Genomic DNA, 21,770 nt, shown 5'->3' on the forward strand with positions numbered 1-21,770 from the left:
TGCCCTTTGTGGGTACATTTGTATTAGTTTTTAAACCAATTTGAACCAAGCTATTAGTCCGTATTAGTGTTACACAAACTAATAGCTCTGAAGTCTATTAGTGCTGTATTAGATCTATTAGTATTTGTAAACTAATACAAACTAATAGGTTCTTTTGTAATTAGACTAATATGTCTAATACTAAAAACTGTTATAAGTTTGTATAAGACTAATACCATATTTACTCGCGTAACGAACCTTTTTTTTTCCCCCGGAAAATTCGGCATAAGTTTAAAGGGAGGGTTCATTATGTTGGGAAAAGTTGAAACGGATTTTTAAAAGTTGGTATTTCATACAATAAAGATGCTAAGAGAAGTGCTGTCAAAGCCTTACCTTTCTTGTAAAAACACGTAGGTAACTGTGTAATGAAATTTCCTTTTTATTCACAACACGCCAGTTGCCCTTTGCCATTGGAGGCGACCTCCTCAGTGATGTCGCTTGTGGCTTTCTGGTCATCGTCTTCTGTGCCACCGGGGCCCTCCAAAACTTCTTTTCCCATCTTTGAGCCCACGAAACACACCACGATCCCTGTTCACCGCCCAGCCTCTTGTTTTCGCCAGTAGGGTACACGCACTGGGTCACCACTGAAGTGCCGCCCAGCTGTGCGGTTTCCTTGTGCATCAACGCATGCTCCACCACCTTCAGTTTGAAACTGGCTGTGTAGCTCGTGCACTGGCTCATCGTACGCCGCGCATCAGGAGTACAGAAAAGGTCGGAACATAGCTGAGCAAAACCATGGAGTGTAGTCGTGAAGTTGTGGAAGAGCACAGAGCAGGGCTTTGTTCGGATGCCACCGGAACCAGCCGGAACAGCACAGAGCAGGGCAGGAGTGTGGAGGACGTTTGGTGCTTTGTTTGCGCACTGCAGCATTTTCATGGCCAGGGAGGTTTACTGTGTTCAGCAGGTGGCGCTCCGCAAGCGTGCAATTTTTAAATTGTGAGCCAGGGCATTCGCGCTCACATCTCCTGCTACTGTAGAGATTTTTTTGATAGAGTGAGTTTGTAGCGTTTGTGCGTGTACTGTGGTGTGATATCAAGTTACTGCGATTGTGTGTGGCATCAGCAACCATGCTGAGATAACACATTCCCGCTGCAGTTTTATGCAAAGTGACAAAGTAAATTTTCAAGAAGAAAAGTGGGGGGGAGGGTTCATTACACGAGTACATACGGTACATGTCTTGTAAACCTAAAACAAAAATGTATAAGACTAGTTAAAGTTTCTATCAGAATTTTTGCTAGGGTTGCTTCTAGGCTTGTGCGAATAGTAATATTTTAGTTCGAAGCGAATAGTCCTTGGGGTCGAATACTTTCGAAGCGAATTCGAGTAGCTGTCAGGTGTCACTGAGCTTCCTGTCACTGAGCTTCCAGGCCTGGCGGGACCTTCATAAAAAAGTTCTATACAGTGGAATCTTGATGATGCGTTCCTAGCTGATACGAATTTCGGGATAATACGAATTTTTGATAAGTCCCAGCGAAATTGTATTGTTTGCAATGGGAAAAATTTGAGCTCTTTAAAACGGACCTGCGCGGCCCGACAGATGATATGACCGAGCCGGCGAGGCGCCCAACTGCCGAGCGAGCAAGCGACGGCGACGCACGGGCTCTGTCTCCCCTCTTTGTCACTCTTTCTCCAGGAATGGTCGGGCTGTTGTTTTCTGCTCCCGAAAATTCGCCGCGCAAGTCACAGGCATGCTGACGCTGCCGCGGAACCACCCGCACGCTGCGCGCGACGCAGCCGGCGGCGGCAACATGGCAGCGGCGTCGGCCCCGAAGTGGTGTCGGGAGCTCGAGCGACCGCTTCTAAGCGCTCTCTAAAATGCCGCTCAAGACATGCACAGAGTTTCTTGTGCGGTAAAGGTACTTATAATGCAGGCAAAAACGGTACTATAAAGCATCATTCGCGCCGCTAGTAAAAGCGCCCATGCAATATCTGCCGGGGTGGTAAGCCTAAACATCTGTGGCGGAGCTAGCCGGCTGTCTCGAGCGCTTCGAAACTGCCACCATGAGGCGCGCGCCTCACCATTGGCACGAGTCATCAAGCTCCTCCTACTGCTGCGTGCGATGCGCATCATTTTCTGAGCGAGGCAGAAGCTGACGCGCGCGCGAAATCGGGACGCCGGCGTCAAAAAAAACGCACGTGCAACGCCGAAGCGCCCGAATTGCGTGCAAAAACGTGCCATGTGGGTCACGCTTTTAAGAAAGCTGCGACAACGTTCTGAATGTGGCTTAGCTTGTCTTGGCTCCACATGTAGTCAAGGTGGCTCCACCGAAATTTAAATGCAGTTTTGATATTCGTTCACCCCGAATACTTCGAAAAATCAGGAATTTTAAATTCGACTCGAAGCGAATTCGAACACTGTAATATTCGTTCGAATATTCGAAGCCCCCGAATATTCGCACAAGCCTAGTTGCTTCCCCTTACATTCGAGTGAACAGAAGTGTGTGCACCCTACTGCTGGAAGCCATGCCTGGAGTGGAAACTTGCCACTCGCATCGTTCTTCATGCGCTGCCGCTTCGCCCTGTGTGCAGGTTCCTGTGAAGGTGGCTGCTCTGCGAGCCCTGGCCGAGTTGTTGAAGAGGCAACCGCAGCATTTCTACAACTATGCTGAGCTGACGCTTATCAAGATCTTTGGAACCTTCAAGCAGCCCGAGAGGGAGGTCAGTTGGGAGGGCCACTGTTCATTTTTCTTATGGCACTGAGGCACGGATATGTAGTAGCTCATTTCAAGCATGGTACCTGGCTTTCGTTTTTGTGCTATGGTTACCACCAGCAGGCACTTGTAGGTCTTGGTTGCAGAGAGCAGAACTGTCCATGCGGCGAACATGTGGGCATAGGTGCTGTGTGCACTGTATTGTGGAAGTTGAGGTTTCTGCTTGCCGAGCAGGACACTGTCCAGTGGGACCATGTGATTTCATTTCTGCAGCGAAGCTGTCCTAGGATAAATTTCAATAACTCGGGTGTCCTGTATTATCTTCCGGAGATTGGCCAAGAAGCTGAATGTAGACATAGTTGTACAATCTGTCAGTGCAAGGCAATGTAGTCCAGCATAACTGTCAACTGATGGTGATGGTTTTAGTTCATGTCCTGATGGCAGGTTACCAGGTCTGATGGTAGCTGCTGCGGCAGCCATTGTAGTCACTGCTAGCGAACTCTGCTGCCCTTTACCCAAGGGGTGGAGCGCCTAGGAAGAGTGCTTGAAGAAAGCCTGGCTGGTGCAGTGCAGACTGGCACAGCAGCCACGTTTACATGAATGAGACAAGTGGCGCATCGCATCTATGTAAACGAGGCTAATGCGCTAGGAGAGCGCGTCGCATTAATGCGCCAGACAGGGGTGGATTGAGATGCGCAAGTAGGCTTTCAAAGTGCATGTAAACACGATTGCATCACATTAGGAATTATGTCGACAACAAAAGTAAGGTCTACAAACACAGTTTTGCATTTAAAAACGTCCAAATCGGGTTTGAGACGCCAAAAAATGCGAGTTGAGAAGAAAAAAAAAAACGTGAACCAGCTGTGCTAGAAGAGCTGGAAGCACCAGAAACGCTGCTTTACCTTTGTTGTGAGAAACCGTATGGCGCCACCATCGCACCAGGGGTAATGCGCTACATGTGAACGCTAGCGTATCGCATTACTCGTGATGCGCTAGGAAATGTAACGCGCTACTGTCGCATTCATGTAAACGCAGCTAGTGAGGGCACGACACGCCTGCACCCGGGGACAACTTAACGACACTGGAAGTTGCCCCTGCTGCGCCTCATCACTGCAGCTGGCTGTCACTCCACGTGGCACAAAGAGTGCCTTACTGCGAGTATTTTAAACGCGACACCAGTCGTTTCAGTGATTTCATGCGTAATCTACAAATAAATTCCTGCAGCGACAGTAAGAAAAACTAGTTGCGGAAAAGAAGACGCTGTTACGCATTAGGTGCAATCGCGTTTCTGTCGCATGCGCGTTGACATCCGGGTTTGTCGCTGTGGCAGAGCGGAGTGCGGCTCTGTATGGGCCTTCCTTGAGTTGCACCCGAGCATGGGAAGAGGTGCGGGAGCAGCCACGTGACTGGGCCCTCCTCCTCCGCCCCAGGTGTGCCGGGCGGCCGAGCAGTGCTCCATGGAGGCGGCGGCTGCCCTGCCCCCCGAGCAGAGCATGCGCCTCCTCCAGTCGCTCATCGGGGAGTCGGACGAGCAGGACGTGGTCATCGCCGCCATCAAGGTCATGTCGCGGGTGAGTGCTGCTGCTGCTGCTGCTCGCCAAGGGGGTTTTCTTCCTTCCTCGTGTACGTTACTAGGGCCTGGAGGACCTGACTACTTGCACAAGAACGCATTTTTATGCTGCTGCTGTAATAGGCTCCTCGTCTAGTGACCGGCATTTCTGCCTAGTTTGCTTACCATTCGTGGGGTGCAGTTGGAGAAAATCGGTATTTTTGCCCCAGCAGTGTGTGGGTGTGCCATCACGAGTGCTCATGGACGCTGATTTCAAAAGGCTCCACAAGGAGCAAGTACCCACGTCAGACACACACTGAAGCCCTGTCATAGGTATTGGGAAATGAAAAAGCACCGAAGCAGTCGTTCACTGCTCTAGTACGGAAGAGGTGCTCAAAGACTGTTCCCATCCCTAGATAGCGGCTGCCTTGGCTATGCCCGAGTATAGCGGTGGCCCAAAGTGCATCAGGGAAGTGCTCGAGATGCTGGGCCTAAATATAAGGTTCGAACGACGAAGCATCTCTACCAAGCAACTGCAGCGCATATCTCAAGGGCAATGAATAGCTCCGGAGCAGAAGAGAGCTGTAAAATGGAACCTGTTATCGGTTAGTGTCATGGGGTGGCAGGAAAAAGTGCAACATTGAATTGTCCCTGAAAATTTCACAACATTGGGTGTCCTGGTTCAAAAGCTGACCCTTCAGCCCCACATTGCCCATTAAAGGCCAACTGCACTTACTTTTTTTTTTTTGTCCTAATAAGCGGTCTATGCTCTTAAAATCACCATTGCAAAATCCTTAGCTTCGTAATCACAGAGAGTGCTAGGTACCGCCGTTCAAAGTACCTCCGAGCAGACGATGTTTGCACCTGGCGGAGAGTCATCGAAACAAGTTTCGAGCGGCCTGTGACGGAGGTTCGGGAACCTGTCCCAAGAAGCTCGCGCTTCTTTGGTGACTTCCAGGGCGCTCGGCCGGGCGCAGGGATGCGTTCGCCCGGGGTTTCTCTGCTATACCAGTGTGCTGTGCCGCCGCCGCCATCCCATGTTTAAACTAACGGCATAGGAAGTAATATCCGCCTTTATTTTATTTTTTTTTTTTTTTTTTTTTTTTCAGTGAAAAAAAAAATGATTGGAAGCCTACAAACTATTCACGCACTTGCGAACGTCTTGGTGTTAGCAAAACGACCTAAATAGACTTCTTGTACACGTGGGTATAAACATTTGTGTGACTTTTGCCTCGCTCGCTAAGTGAACCAAAATACATCCGCACAAACATCGGCCGTCGTCTTCGCGAACTGCGACAACTAACGAAACTCCTCCTGCCCTAAACAAGACATTTTTGTTCAATTACCAAACGAGGTATTGACTTTGAGCATTGTATTTATTTTATTTGAACGTAAAATGTTTTCAACAGCACATGTCTCTGGTTAAAGTAGAAAACAGCGGCGGATAGGAAATGTTTTTTTTTTTTTAGTGCATCATTTAGCTGTGGAAGCTGGCTTATAGTTTCGGACCACTTTTATAATTCGATTCTCAATGTGCAGCAAGGTGAAAAATACTGGGCCAATATTCACGAAGCCGTTTGTACGTAATGTATAGTAGAAATAGTGATTGATCTCCACCCGCATGCGGTTTGTTCCCTTCGAAGAGAGCGACGTGATAGCCGAGGGGTTGGCTATAACGAAAGCTGCTTTTCGATATCGTACGAGCATGTAGCTTTGTAAATCAGGGTCGGATTCATTACTTGCAGTGCCAAAAATTGCTACTCCGGCAGTTATTATTATGGAAAAAAATTACTGTCAGGCGGTCTACTTGATCTCGACTGATAGCAACGGGATGCTGGAATTGCGCCTAACTTCATTATCATGGGAAAACATTAGTGGAGTGGAAGTTCTTCTCTGGAAATAACATAGCGAAACGCTGCGCTACCACGCACATTTGAAGGCGGCTCTGAGCGGCCGCCGGTTCTGGCGCGGCTGCTTCCGTTCCATCACGTACGTCACGTCCGGCCGCCGGTATGGCTGCCTTTTCTATTCAGTTTCGGTTCCGAAAACGGCACTGTCGCGAGCCGTTTGCGTCGCGCACGTTGATGTTTGAAGCGCAGTATTTTGCATTTTGCACTCTTTTTATATGTACTATTAGGTGACATTATTTTTACATTGTCAAAAATTTGAGTGCAGTTGGCCTTTAAGGACCCCTGCAATGCTTTTCTTTCAGACACTTTTCGGTCTCTACATCTGTTCTTTGTGTTATGCAGAGATAGACGCAAAAAGAACGATCAAGATCCGTGCATTAATGAGTTATTCAATTTTCAAACTTAAAATACAATCAAATCAAAGGTTGCAATCAAAACAATCAAATCAAATCTCAAGAACCTGCTACTCGCTTCCCAGTCTTCCGATGACGGCGCATCTCGAGGCCAATGAGAGAAGCAAAAAATGCTGTGTTATGGAAGCTTTAAGCCCACAGTTGTCTGACCTGGAAAGCTCATTTGGGCAGCAGAAACCGCCCAAGTCACCTGCCCGCCGCTGCGTTGATGTGTGTTGCTAGGCTTATTTTTCTAAATACTACCATACTCTTCACGCTATTGAGGAGGCTGTTCATAACAAGACTTTCCTTGTAGGTACGCCCAAAGTGATTCAAAGTGAGGTGTGTGCGTTAAAAGAAAAAAAAGCTTGTCAGATGCTCTCATAAAAAGAAAAACAGGGTCGAACTGCGTACCTCCAAAAGAAGGGTCTGGTGCGCTAACCACTCGGCCATTTCAGCAACACGGCTAGGGTTGAAAACATTCGGCATACAATTCCTGGCCATCAACGAATATCTCTGTGTGTAGTTTTGCCGTTTTTCAGAAATTCTCGCTGTGATCACAAACTTATCTTGCAGATTGTCCCCGTTGTGCTAATATAATAAATTTAGCCAGAGCTCGCTCGCTTAACTCAGACGGCTATCGCACAGTCGAAATCTTCCCGATGCAGGCCAAGTTAGTCAAGAAAGGAACGCGAATTACAGTTGTCTTTGGTAACAGTTCTCCAACAAATGGCTTGGTTGAATTTGTTTTGTGACAGTAGATTGCTGCTAGAGAAAAAAGGTGTGATTGTTTTTTGGTGAACGGAACTCTGCTTCCCAGGGTGATTTCCCAGCGAGCTGCTTCCCAGGTGATCGAGACTCTCGAGATGGAGTGAAAACCCAGCAGCCGCAGTCTGCTTTGCGATGCTCTCTCATTACACCACTTCTGGCATTGACACTGATATCTGCTGAGGATAGACTTCTGCATATGAAATGCTTTGGTATGCAATTTAGCAAAGCGAGCAGACGCTGGGCAATGCTGAGAGCGGTTCGTTGTAACACTGCTCAAAAGTTATAGTGAACTGTATTGAAAGTATTTGAAAGGGCACACAAGCCTTTGAAGCGGGCAGTAGTGTCTGCCATCTCTTACTATGTGCATTTAAGTTTTTATGCTTCCTTTAAGGAAAAAATATGATCTAAATCATTATTTACCCTGGTTTTGTACATTCAGTGACATACAAAATATTTCAAGCTCAGCCAGTCTCGGGGTGCATAGGGTCCCGCGTTAAGTCATATCTGGAGGCTTCGGGTGTGGTGTAGGCAGTGCTGCATCTGGTTCTCTCTTATTTCCGCACCGGTCTTGATCATTCTTTTTGCGTCTGTATCTGAATGACGTAGGGCACAAGAAGTGCTGCAGGGGTCCTTGAAAGGGCCAGGTGTTTTAGATTATAAGTTCAAAAATATTCTGCATTGACCACGTTAGTGCGGGGGTAGCAAGGTTGGGTTCACCCAGTCACGGTCCAGTTGTTTCATTGTTAAGGTTGTAAGTCATCAAGTCGCAGTGGACTTTTTGTACAGCCCATTGCCTGTGTTATTCTGATGTACTGGACGTGGCCTTGCAGCTGGTGGAGGTGCATCCCAAAAGGATAATTGTGGACCTCCTGCCTCAGATGATGCCGGTGCTGCTCAGGGTAAGTGCCTGCTCTTCTCTATCCTTGCGCCGTTGTCTCTGCATCTGCTTCTAATGGCGAACCTGAGCTGTGGGCACAGTGCCGTGACAGGAACACTTGGGTGAATTCCCCTTGCTCTGGCAAATAGTCGGCCCTGTGGCTAAAGTTTCATCGGCCTGCCTTGTGGCCAGAGTTGCTCTCGCCGTGCCAAGGGCCTCTCCTCCAAGGGGTGGCGGCGCCTCTCTCCCCTCTGCAGGCGTACGACCACAGCGAGAGCTCTGTGCGGAAGGCCGCGGTGTTCTGCATGGTGACGCTGCACGGCGTCGTGGGCTCGGAGTTGATGAAGCCCCACTTGGCCTCCCTGACGGGGTGCAAGGTGAGGCGAGGGGGGAGGCCCCGGTTTATGACTTTTCATTGTAGCTGGAGTGCCATGCATGGTGGATTAGTTCGCTCTGCCAAATTCTGTGGCAATTTCTTGGCAACATGCGGGGGCCTGTGTGAAACTGGATGTGGCCAGCTGGGCAGTCGGCCTGCAGAGGGGTGGTTCTGAGGCCCCTGTCTGCCTTGTTGTGTGGTTGCAGTTGAAGCTTCTCAACCTGTACATCCAGCGGGCGCAGCAGGGCAACAGCAGCGGGAGCACGCCGGGCTCGCCTTCCAACACAGCGTCCTCGTCCTCCAGCAACCCGTGACGCACTCTGGGACGATGAACGGGGGCCATGGCCTCCTCCTCCGTGCTGCCACCGACGCGACCGCTTGCGCGCCAAGCAATGCTTGCTCTGGAACGGCAGGAGGCGAGAGCTTCGTGTGTGCGTGTGCTGCTGACTGCTGCACTCCTCCCTGCGGCGCGCGCTTATTTTTTTCGCCTTCTAAGCAGACGTGTGCGGCTAGTGCTGTGTGTGGCTTTGCTGCAAATTGTGTCTGAGACAGCTGTCTCCAGTCCCCTTGCTCCCCCCCCCTTTTTTTTCTCTCGGAAAATTTGCCAGGGAGCAGTGCTCTGTGTGCAGATGAACAAGTTTTCGTCGTCTTCAGGGACTTTGTGTGTGTCTCTTCTTCTGGTGTATGTGTGCATGCCTGGACATACCTTTGACGTGGAACTCTTTCGCCGGCCCGAGTGCTGCTTGATGTGCGAGACTTGGGAGTGGCAGTAGCGAGAACGTGTGCGTTCTTTTTTGTCGATGTTGGTGCTCTGTGCCCAGTACCCCCACGCTTGTCTCGGCGTGGATGGGTTGCTGGGAGCGAGAAGCCGATTGCTGCACCACTGGAGCTACTGCCTCTGCCTTTGTCTCTACAGACTGTCTAATGTTTGACTGACTCGCACAAGGCTGCCCTCCCTTGTGCAGGCATTGTCAGGGTGACGATGTTCAGTGCTGTGGGGCAGCCCAGTGTGTCTGTTGATGCTGCTCATTCCACAAGATGTGTTGCGCAAAGTTGCTAGCTGCAGACACTTTTTCATCGCCTTCTCAGTGTAGTGCAACTGTTGCCACGTGGTCTCTTCGTGCCAGTAAGCTGCTAGAAATACTTAGTGCCTGTGGCTGAGGGCCACTACTCAGTTCAGAGAGTCCAACTTAACACAAACCAGTTCTTAAGATGGAATGGCCAATTCCATGCCTAGGAAACTGTAAGCACCAGCAGCTAGCAAAATCTTAAGCCCTCATCTACGGGAATTGGCCATTCTATTTTGGACGCTTAGTCCGTTTACTTGGGCCACCAGGTATATAAATATGTATGCAGGTGAGGTAAGGAAGTGCGACATGGTGTGGATATGCTGAACCAGCGTTGAGCGATAAGAGCATTGCCAAAATTGTGGATTTTTTCAGGCCATAGCCTCGGTCCTTGTCTGTTTGTTTTGTTTTTCTGTTGCCACCAGTGAATTGTAAGAGAAGTGAGAGTGATGTCCTTTATGTGGCTTATGCGAATGACTGTGCAGAGTGTTTTCTACAAGATGACCTTGTTTGGTGGATCTTGCCAGGCTGCCATGATGAGTAGTGCCGTAGTATCGTTCCAATGAGTTGAGTGCGTGCTGGAACTGGCTACAAAAAGAAAAGTTTGACACTGCTGAGCAGAGGTGTTGCTATAGACTGCATTTAGTAAAATTGCATCTGTGCAAGAGAAATTAACACATGTAACTGAAGTTGCTGCTGGCAGTTGAAGGCATTCACATTATGTTAACGTGCACAACACTGCTTAATGAACCCTAGGTGCTTGAGTGAACTATTTATATCGTAGTGCCAGTACAGACTTCAGTTGCATGCCTTTTTTTTTTTCATTTTCCTCTAGGAAGGATTAAAAAAAAAAAGCTCTTGATTTGCGAAGGTATGACTTGTATAGTGTACATTCCCATACATTCTTTTTGCACACAATGATTGACACTTCATTTTGTGGTAACACCTTAAGAAACATGTTCTAACATCTTTCTTTTAACGTAAAATTTTATTCCGAAGTGAGAAGTCAGGAATAAACATTTTTACTGTCTTCACACCTTTGTCCAGGCTGTCTGTCTACCTCAGTTGTCTTTCACACTGTCAGCATTCTTCTTGGGAGTGCAAGTCGACTGCACAAGGCACTGGTGCAAAACCAGTATGCTGCTATTTCCACTTGGCTGGCCAGTTCTAAGATTGCAAAACTGGCAATTTTGTTTGTTGCACTGCAAAGAACAGTGTGGCTTGCACACCTTAGTGGAGCACATCTTCTCTGGGGCCGCTGGGTTCTGCTGAGTGTGTTATACCATTACGGGGCACAACCTGCAGCTTGTTGCGATGGCGTGCACAGCATCAGCACAGGTGCTTCCTGGATGGAGCAATCCTCGACACGATCTTGCCTGGCTAGGTCTACCTGGGGCACCAGTAGAGCATCCTATGGGCTGCTGCTGGTGTGTGTCGACTATCAACTTGTTGATTGTACCATTAGAGGTTTGAAAGGGAGGGGGTAGACCGGAGAGAGAAAGAGAGAGAATAAACTTTATTACGCACATCGTAATATGGGGCGGGGTCCTCAGTCCACGACTCCATTGGAGACCCCCCAAGCAATGGCCCTTTCCACCAGCCTAAGCTGGGAGTCGACTCAGCCGACAAGTTTCGTCGCTCGTTCCCGACAACCGAAAATGGCATCATTCTGACCACTGACGTGTCTTAAGTGCATCTTTCAATTTTTATGAAATGGGGATAACCGTAAACGTTTTGAGTGATGCAAACTCAAGTATTGAGCAGTTAGCAGCTTGCTAATAAGGTGCAAAAACCTGATGCTAATGCTGGCTGCACACAGCATGAACTCTGCTAGGCATGGGAATGGCACGAAAAATCCTGCAAGCGCTCGTGTATGTGCAAGCTGTGATTTTTAACTGCTGAAAGAATAGAGTGATATGCCGCAGGATTCTGACATGGCACCGGAACAGGACGAATTCGGTAAAACGGCAGATGGAATATGCGCAATGCTGGAGACCATTCCCCTTGTTTTCGGCTGCACTTCTATGGGCATGGGGGAAGGAGTATGGCTCTTAAAGGAGCCATGAAAAGAAAACACAAGTTTGGTTCATTCAAAAGATTGCCTCGTTAGAATCATACTGACACCACTTTTAACGTAAACTTCGCTCAAATAAGCTACATAATTAGGAAAAAAGGGAATGGCCATGCGACCCACTAGCTCATTTCCCGCAACAGAACCTATGATGTCATTCGAGCCAGTTCTGCGATTGGCGGAGGCCGGCGAAAGTAAACGCAAATTAGGCAGAGCTTACAAGCTTGCCGAACGAGCTGTTTGCGCTTAAATTTAGGGCACATTCTTTTTAAAGCCGTAAGAATGGTGGTAAGTGCAAGTTACGAAAGCACATGTAAACATAGAAGAACCGCTTCATACTGCTGTTGTTGGTACTGCGCGCACTATGCCTGTTTAGCTGCACAGAACTGCGGGGCTTTGGGGTTGTCTCAGACGACACTGGCCGATTGATTGACGCGACGGTGTCTTAAATGAACATATTTGTCGAGCGAGCACTGTTTCACAAAACCATTTTCTCCCAGAACAAAAAAAAAGGCAGAAAACGACACGCCACGGTATGGTGGCGCCATCTGGGTTCAGTAACGTAAACAAACGCGCGAGTACCTCAGTGCCAGTGCCAGCGCCAGCGCCAACGTACAGGGTGGAGACACCCTTTGAACGGTCCCGTGCCGCTGCAGTTGGGTCAACGTGCACAACGCGTTCTCGTTTCCCACGAGACCCAGCAACGCGAAACAGATAAGATGATTCAAACTTCGCCAGTTAACCCCGTTGCTGCGATAATTTTAGCGCGGTTTTGATACAATGACTTGTTTCGGCAGCGAGCGAGTGGACCAAAATGGCGGCGCCAGCGCATATGTGTCTCCACCCTGTACGACGGATGCGTGAATCAAGGGACCCTAGCATGGAGGAAAGAAAAGACCCTAGGCTGCAGAGCGCCTCGGGTCTTGTGATGTCATTTGGGACCACGAAAACGCACAATTGAGCAGGAAAATCAAAATTTTAACCTAAATTGATTAATTTCTCAGTGAATAAAGCATCGTTTGCATTCGGACAAGCGCTGGGGGCACTATAAAACACGAAATCTCTCGAATAACACAAACTTGCATTTTGACTTCATGGCTCGTTTAAAAATGGCTACCTCGTGTTCAGATGCATGTAATATGAAACAAATTGGCTACTTCTGCTTGCTGAGATGACTTGCAACGTCATTGCTGCTAGTAACAGCAACAGTTCTTTTAGAATAATTCTAAAATGGTTCCAGATATCAGGGTGTCGAACTGGAACCGAACCGAACCAAAAACCGGAACTGAACTACGGTAGTATTTTTGCCAGAATTGAACCCGAACCCAAACCGTTATTTTTTGAGCACGCTGAACCCGAACCGGAACTGAACCGAAAAAAAGAAATAACGGTTACCGGTTCATGCCAAAACGGTTCGACCCTCCGTTGTTGATATTGCACAGTTGTTGATATTGCACAGACAATGCAATTCAGGCCTTTTTTTTCTTTCGCGTACCATCAACTTCGTACCCGCTCGCACACTTTCCCCTCCAGACAATTGAACATTATCACGCTCTATGTAACATGGGAAATGAATGAGCACCAATGTAGCAATGGTCTGTTGCTGCTGGAAGCGCGAGCGTAGTGCAAGCTGACCAAACGAAATGTCATTCTCGGCAGCTTGCAGGGGATATAAAACGACTTTGCCCTTCCCTAGCTGCGACTTTATTGGAGCAATCAGGCTGCAGGAGGGCTCCACTGCGCAACAGCGAAAGCCCACACTTGATGTGTGCAAACTTTTTGCGTTTCATAATTTGTTTAAAAGATTCGACACCTGGAAATTGTTAATACTTGACAAGTGTGAGTGCAGGAGCTGCTCAGTGGCTGAGCCATTTGCTGCTGACCACAAGTGGCCTCGATCTCCCTTCCCCACGACCGTTTTTGTGAAGCAGATGGAAATCGAGAACGTCCGTGTATCGAGATTTTGATCCACATTTAGTATCACCAGCTGGTTTTAAATAAGTCTGCCGGCCTGCAACATAAGCTGCGCCTCGAAGCAAAGATATAGCACGGGGCATCACATGCGGCAGTTTCTTAAAGGAGTACTGACACGAAATTTCAAAGCTGAGATAACTATGCAGAACGCTTCCTTTTTATCAGGAGATATCTCCCAGCAAGTTTCAACAGCAACTGTTCACCGAAACATATTTAAAATCCATTTTAATCTTCGCCCGCACGAGAAAGCCCAGAGCGGACCGACATGACATCATCTGCTACTTGCCCCAAACTGCCGACTTGGGGGCTCCCGTGACGAAGCCGACGCGCTGGCTGTGGTTGGCGCGCGCTGCTCGGGCGTGTGTACATGTCATCGTTTTGGGACTGAGGTCATGCTGCCTGGGCCTGTGAGGATGGCGAAGAACTTGGCCGGTCTGGGCGCGCGCGCTTCCAGAGTGGCAGCGATACGGCAAGAATGGTGACGTCACGTGATACCTCCTGTCATGGCGGCCGCTTGGAGTTCGTTTTGTCGAAACCGAAACTGACATGAATAAACGACGCCGTAAATGAATGCTTACGCTGCACTCGACTGTCTAATCTGTCATTCTATGATTAGTGGGCTGGTAGGCACGCATAGCAGCGAAAAAAACGTAACACCAAAATTTCGTGTCAGTACTCCTTTAAAGGGACCGACAACCGATTTTTGTCGCGTATATGTTCTCTAGCTCATATGAAAGCCAGCGTTTTATATAGCCCGGTAACAAGCAATTTCTAAACAAATTGGGGGAAATAATTTTAATTTCGCCGCAAAATTCCTGAAATCGGAAGGGTGGCGGTTCGTAGTGTTGAAACTTGACACTACAATATGTCCCTGTCACGTGACCTGCAAACCTAGCAGCTACTGTAACTGCTGAAACGTTTATTTACGCATTAAAAACCTTTTGACACAAGTATTTGTACAAGGTTAAATTGATGTATTTCTAAACATTATTTTGAAAATTTTAAAGGCACGACGCTCGCCATCGCTGGGTTGCTCTCAGTATGGCTAACTGAGCCTCCATGCCAAGAATCAACGGCAGCGTTCAGTAAACAGACCCACTGAAGGAGCTTTGACGATTCTGCCTGAGTCAGGGGCATTTGTTCTGCCAAAATATTTGATTTCAGTTTCCAATACGCCAACGGCAGCTTAAAAAAAAAAACCGCGCCCGGGTAGAATCGAACTTCCCACCTATACAACGTGAAGCCAGATTCTACCTATCGTCTATCCCAACAGATCGCGCATTCGTGCAAAATAGACCGTTGCATTTAAAAAAACACATAAAGGAACAGGAAAGCTTGCGATTCAAACTTTTTAGCTGGGGACAAGTTTTTAAATATAGTTTTTCATTTTGCATAGAGGCAAGTATGTTGCTGAGCTACTCTATGTCATGGTTGCCAGCATTATTTTTGGGAGGGACACATACGGCTCGTAGATCTAAAAATTTTGATTTAAAATGTTCTAGGATGTTATCAGCAAAACCGTTTCCCGTCAAGGTGCTTTAATGATGCCCTTTCATTTGGGATACAGAATATATACTCCACAAAAATTGGTTGTCTGTCCCTTTGAAGAAATATGTTTACACGAAAAACAACAAAAAAGAAAAGTCGAATCACGTTGTTTTAAAATATGCAAAAAGCAAGTAAAAGCGAATATGTAAAAAAATACCAAAACGTGGATATTGCTCTATACTTTTCTTTGCCCTGCCTTTCGCAACCAAACGTGTCATCAATGCAAAGGAAGTGAGTTCCGCGGTCACTTTTGGAGGACAGTACAGTGGACAAGTTCCGTTTTTTGTTACAGATACAAGTAACAGATATGTCAGGGAAAACTGTTAAGGTGCGCACTTAATCCCTTGGCAAGAAACTGCAGCCCTCGACCTTGTCTTGGAAGCATAAACGTTAATAAAGCAGATGACACATGCAGAAAGGCAGGCCGGTACCTCACACTGTCCCATCCGCACAGCGATCATCTTTTCTGCTTGTTCTGCAGTTTTGTCTCTTTCAGATCTGCTTTTTTTCGAAGGTGCACTTGTACTGACTGCTCAACTCGCTACATTACTTCTACTGCGCGAGAATTAGCAGGCCGCGCGGCTGTAATGGATTCGTCTGTAGAGTGGTGGACGGAGACAAAGGATAGGTACGATACCTTTCAGGGTATCACAAAGTATTACAGGAACAACAGGAGGGTGCTGGCACCGCCTCACCCCGAGTTGACTAGAGAACAAGGGTCTACGTTCAGGCAGCTACAGACAAATTCATTAATGACCCCGGTCATTATGAAACATATCCAACCAGAACTCTACACGGACGACAAGTGTGTTGTGCACTAACTCCAGGGCAACAGCCGCCCATTTATTATGGGATTGTGAAGTGCGACCACACGAAGCTTCAACCAGGACCGACCTTCCGCCGTGGTTACAAGACGCCATACGCAGTTACGACAAGGACATTCAGCTCTCAGCCGTCCAGCAGGTCCTAACGGCTCTCGAACGGCAGCACCGGAGAGAAAGCTGCGGGCCGACGCCCTCCCTTCGGGGACAAGGGTGTCCACCCCCGCAGTGAGTAACGAAAGTGTTGCTAAGTAGAATGCCACCAGGTTCGACGAGTGGCTACGTCCGGGCGTAGTGGAGACACTACGCCTGTTGCCGGCGATCATTAAAGTCTCTTTCACTTCACTTCACTGCTACTGGTTCCAAGGGGAGTACTGCTGTGGACGAATTAAAGAGCGTCTAAGTTAAATTTCGCCTCTCCATCTTCTTGGCGAACCGATGGAGGCGAAATAGTGATGTTCTTTTGATGGGCGAGCCGAGAGGACGATCTCGACTCGCTCCGATGACCGACGACCGATGCTTGGAGCGGGTGAGGGATGAGGACTGCCTTCCTTGCTGGATATTAGGTTTATTTACATTATTTACAAAGACTCAAACTTCACATCAGGTCAGAGTGACGGTTACATTGTCACTCTGACAGCAGCAGCCTGTTCGGCCGAGATCTATACTGAACTAGATCCCCTCTCGACCGACCCCCGACAAAACCCAACACTCCGGTTTTGATAGCAAAAACCCCGCCTCCAAAAAGGGGGCGTACAAGAAAGAGAGAAAAAACCTTTCAAACAATTAATAGAAACCATTGATTGACCACAGGAACCAGCCAATCACACACATGTCCCCACCTGCGGTCACGTGACCTAACACTCTCTCTTACACACTCATAGTGCGTTTCCTACACACGCTGTTGCACCCGGCCAGAAAATACAGGCCATCTGCGGCCTAAAGTGAACCATCCATTACGTTCAGCGGGCGGCATCTGCACAAACAACAGCCAAGCCGAGCGCCCGGAGCGGTCCTCGCGCGGCTGACCTCCCTCCGCGCGGCGCCTCCCGCGACGCCCCCATTGTCCCGCGACGCGCTGGACAATGAGGGTTGCTAATTCCCTCCCAGACTAAAGGGGCGCCGCCGGCCACCTGAACAGACCACGGGGAGAGACGCTGCCAGCCGAGGCGACCATCGTCGAGGCGAACGACCCGTCGACGAAGAGCGCCCGCCCCCGGAGTCGAAGATTTTCCAAACTTACACCGCGCGCGCTTTCAACACTAAGAGATACGATCATCTGGCCTCCCGTCAGCTTGTTATGCCGAATGACCCTGCCACCTTCGACGCGACAGAGGTACTCAGGCTAATCGCCCCCATCCTTTGACACACAAAAGGACGGGCACAACAGCTCTCCGCGGCTCCGAACTTGGCGTCCGTGCGGCTACATGAAAGAGACACGGGAAAGTAGCTACCAGCGGAGGCGACGCCAATACATTGGCCACCGGCGGCCTTCATTAATTAAATGAGGAGCCCGAACATAACAGTCTACCCAAAAAAGTCCCATCTCATGCTCCGCGCGTCAAATTTCCCTTTCAGTTTGGTAACAGAATAATCTTTTATAGGATTCCGCAATGTAGCTCACGGAACGACGGCCGGGGTCAGGCTGTACGATGACATACTGATTGTAATGCACACATCCGGTATAGCTATCGCAAACGGAATTGCAGTGGTCAGAGCAACAAATGCAGTGACTGAGCATTAACTAAAGCTTATTTTTAACAAAAGTGTTGCTAACACATTCGATAAGGTGGCAGCTCACAAATTATTCAGGGTGACCATATCTAATTCATTGGTAGTATTTATGCGCCTGTTGTAGGATTTTTCTGTTTTGTTACAAATATAAAAAATGTGCGCCATTGGTATTAAGTGCTGGTATTTGAACTCGCCAGTACGCAGGCCTCAATTAAAGGCTTCAAGGTTAGCGTGATGGGCGATTCCATAGCGATGATTGCAATTTCAACCAGGAAGGAAAGGGCAGAAAATATATCCAACCGTCATATCTGTTGGCGGTGGCTTTATGAATAGACTCTAGGACAACATAAAGTCTGGGCGAGAAAGAAGGTGGTAAATCGTCGCCACTTCATCTGTTTTTCTAATATCTCGTAATTGTTTAAAGTTTGCTTTGCAAATGCGCCACTGCCCTTGGGGAAGAGCAGCATTTTTATTTATTTTTTTGTATTTTGATTTGACTGTCGTTTTAAACTGCTAAATGTTTTTTTTCTAATTTCAGTGATAATTCAACTCATCGAACCGCTTCGCGAACCAGTTCAAATGTCCGAACCGGTTCGGTACGTGATTTTGTCGAACCGGAACTGAACCGGAACGAAATGATTTCGCCTGAACAAGAACAGTAACCGAACCTTTATTTTTTTTGGTTCGACGCACTGCCAGATATAGTGTTTGTTGCGACCCTTCATCAGCACACTCAGCCGGCACCTTTGCGCTGGCCATCAGCACGGCACAAGCAGTTCGCTTCTGGAAAGCCTGAACGTTAGTACTCTGTCTCGGGCGCTGTGCTGCGACCCCGCAATTCCCGACAACTTAAATCTACTGAATGATTAGGAAGCGAATGCTGCTTGTGAAACCCTTTCATAGCTAACCTACCTAGTTTCCAGGGGCACCTGACTCGAGTTCAGTATATTTGTTTGGATACTTTGGCAACTTTAACCACGACTGTGGTATTTTCAAGCTGGACTTGCTAATGTACTTGCGGTACTTCCATGGTACCCACGTGGTGGCTCGACCACCAGTGGTTCAGTGAAAAAAGTCTGCTTTTTTTTATCTCTGGATTGTCAACTGAGCAGGCCTGCTTTCTGTATACAAGGTGATGGCTGCGCAACATTCTGTTCCAAGATGGGTACCGGCCCAGCACTTGATGGGATGCAGAACGTTAAATCTGTTATGCCGTGCTCCACCCTCAAACCCTACCTAAAACATACCAAACCACCCTTATTTTCGAAAAATGAGTGAAACTGACCCACGACTCTACTCATGGGCTAATGAGGCCAAATAACGGATTGTCTGCAAACTGAATGCCATGTCTTGTGGCAACAGTGGTACCGCCAATACCGTGTGTGTGCGTGTGAAAGGTAAAATGAAAAAAAAAAAAAAAACGCTCCTACAAAATTGACCGCAGAGAGCTGCATTCAGCATGGATGTGGGCGATTCAAATGACTCGCGAAAAGGACGTTCTTGGAAACGAGTTGGCCGGGGGCATCAGGGAACGCAAGCTGGCGTGCCGATATCGGCGGCCACTCACTGCAGCCACTCAATGCACATGGTAAGCGGTTTTTCACATTGTGCTTCCTACAGGAGTGCCACAAATATTTTGCCATGGCTAATAAAGTTACAGTGAACACAGGTTTAAGCCCCTTGGGCTCTTTACAGTCACTGTAGCAGTGCAGTCTTCAGTGGTACTCATGTAATTGTCTAGTTGTGATAGGTAAACTTAATGTCCTTCCCAAGTAAAACATCCAAGCTATACTTCACCAGTGTGGCTGTTTGCAAGGACTCTATATACAATATATTAACCTCATTGCGCATGCTATCCTGGAACGTTTTCAGGAGCGTTTTTGGGTACCGTAGCTTAGACTTTGAACAGTAACACCTGAAGTTGTCAACATTAAACAAAAAAACAATCGAACAAACAGTTCTGTGCTTCTTCTTTGAACATTTATATACCGAAACCATTCGCTGCTTTTAAGAACCCACGAAAGAGAATACCATGTGCAGAGTGCATGTACACCACCCGTGGTGCACCGTGGCGGTGTAGCAGAGAAACTTGATGTGTCTTCGATTTGGCTGCACTCGCTGCACTTGTTCAGGTGCAGCACTCGCCCCTTCGACTTTCAAGTGCAGTGCGCAGCGCCTGCACTTATCCCTTCGATTTACCGGCGGTGCAGAGAGTGCAGCACGAGTTTACGGCTTTCCCTGCTATTCTCTAGGAGGAGGTCCAGAAGCAGACAAAAAAGTCCAGGACCGGTTCTGTAGCGGCGGCACCTGCACTGAACTTGCCATGAACTAAAGTGACCAGGCGTCCCGATTTAGGCGGGACACGTCCCAGTTTTATGGCTGTCATCCCGCTGTCCCGGCAGCCTGCTTGCGGGACGCTGTGTTGTCCCGCCTTCGGCCAAAAGTGTGAGCAGCCCTGTGTCACAAATGAAAAGCTGGAGGAATGGAAGAACTTCAAGGAAACAGCGCAGACGACGGGACTAAGCAAGGAACACAACACAGCACCGTTGTTGTGTGTTTCTTGTTTAGTCCCAATGCCTGAGCTGTTTTCTTGAAGCTACAGTGTACCAACAAGCCGTTCAGCACACTCTTTTGCGCTTGAGGAATGGTGGGTGGACAAGCTTCAGCACTTCAAGCCTTGCAACAATATCAAGACAATCGTCGAGTATGCCATGTGCTTGCCACGCACAAACGCACCAGTAGGAAGGGAGTTTTCCTTGGTAAATAAGATGTGGACAGCAGAGAAGACGCACCTTCATTTGACTGCACTAAAAGCACTGAAGGTGAATCTGCACATGGTGTCCGAGTGGTGCTACATACAGACACATCAGCAAAAATGAACTGTCGCGGTCAGTTCATTCAAGCAAGAAGTATCAGTTAATGGGCAGGAAAAAACCAAGATCTGGAAGGCCGCATGGTGCAGGTGTAGTATTACTGAGCGCAATTTGTAATTTAAGCTATGTACCACATTCTTCCGTACACCCCCCCCTTCCCTGCGCCCGTCCCGCGAACACATGCAGAAAGTGCAGGCATAATCGAAGAGCCCTTTCGTTGAGCCGAGGTCTGGTTCGTCTGTCCCGCCACTGGCCGTCCGGAGCCTGCTTTGGCGTCTTTCCGCCAGGTGAAACGTCGTCTGCAAGGGAGCTACTTCGTTTTTCGAACGCTTGAAGGTGTATTATGTGCACGAAAAGCGGAGGGTTGCGGCCTGTTCTCATGAATTACTATACTACATCGCCAAGGAGTTTTTTTTTCTTGCATCAAGCGTATTTGAAGAAAAATTGAGCGCCGTCGGTCTTTATAAGCTTAAATTTTCAATCTGTGCGCTTGTATCACACGTAATTAAGAAGCGAGTATTCCGCTAACCAGAGCTGATCGCTTAGCTGACCCGTAGCTTACGACCCCGGCGCGTGCAGCGGGCCTACAGCGCGCTGAGCTCCGACCTACAGCGTCGCCTCCATTTCAAGCAGAAGCTTTTACGTCGTGATACGGCGATAGAGAAGTATTTCTTTCTCTATGATGCGGGGTGCCAACAGAGGTAGCTGGATGAATCCGCTGGCTGCGGAGGTTGCGCCACGGGCGCGCTCGGCTCACGCTGGGCTGGTAACCCGCACGTGTGCACGTGGGCGCGCTTTCGCAATGGTCGAAGCACGCGCGAGAGAGGGAGGCGCAGTCGGTGCCAAGAAGGGCGTTGACAACGGCGTCTGCTCCAGGAAACACGTCGCCCCTGGCATGCCCTTTTGTCTAATCAACATGCATGCGCAAAGTTAAAGCTCCACGAAGGGCGCTTTTGGGCAAGTGAAACGGCCGATTCGTTTTCTCTTTTTTGCTACCATATTGCTGGCAACGGCCGGGAAAGTCCTGTCGAAAGACGTTTAGGAAACAGCTGAAACAAACACGCAGCCCAGCCACGGTGCTTGCTTACATTCTCAATTTGTTTTTTTTTTTTTTTTC

The 21,770-nt window shown here is 48.4% G+C and overlaps 1 protein-coding gene and 1 long non-coding RNA gene across 10 annotated transcripts in view; one reads left to right on the forward strand and one right to left on the reverse strand.

Annotated features, from left to right (window-relative positions):
• LOC144178171 (CLIP-associating protein 1-B-like) overlaps positions 1–10,234 on the forward strand; it is a 208,316-nt gene extending 198,082 nt beyond the window's left edge. For all 8 annotated transcript variants that reach the window (XM_077705787.1, XM_077705791.1, XM_077705786.1 and 5 more), the window contains 5 exons: positions 2,569–2,697; positions 4,121–4,261; positions 8,143–8,211; positions 8,447–8,566; positions 8,772–10,234. In XM_077705787.1, coding sequence (XP_077561913.1) covers positions 2,569–2,697; positions 4,121–4,261; positions 8,143–8,211; positions 8,447–8,566; positions 8,772–8,879 — 567 coding nt within the window. In that variant the 3' untranslated portion in view covers positions 8,880–10,234. The remainder of the gene's footprint in view (positions 1–2,568; positions 2,698–4,120; positions 4,262–8,142; positions 8,212–8,446; positions 8,567–8,771) is intronic.
• A 568-nt stretch (positions 10,235–10,802) lies between these two features.
• Positions 10,803–21,770, reverse strand: part of LOC144178176 (uncharacterized) — a 29,142-nt gene continuing 18,174 nt past the window's right edge. For both annotated transcript variants that reach the window (XR_013323963.1, XR_013323962.1), the window contains one exon: positions 10,803–11,077. This is a non-coding gene — a long non-coding RNA (uncharacterized LOC144178176). The remainder of the gene's footprint in view (positions 11,078–21,770) is intronic.

Source organism: Haemaphysalis longicornis, unplaced genomic scaffold, assembly GCF_048455015.1.
Source record: "Haemaphysalis longicornis isolate Haplotype H1 unplaced genomic scaffold, Haemaphysalis longicornis Haplotype H1 scaffold_4, whole genome shotgun sequence".
Classification (NCBI taxonomy): Eukaryota; Metazoa; Arthropoda; class Arachnida; order Ixodida; family Ixodidae; genus Haemaphysalis; species Haemaphysalis longicornis.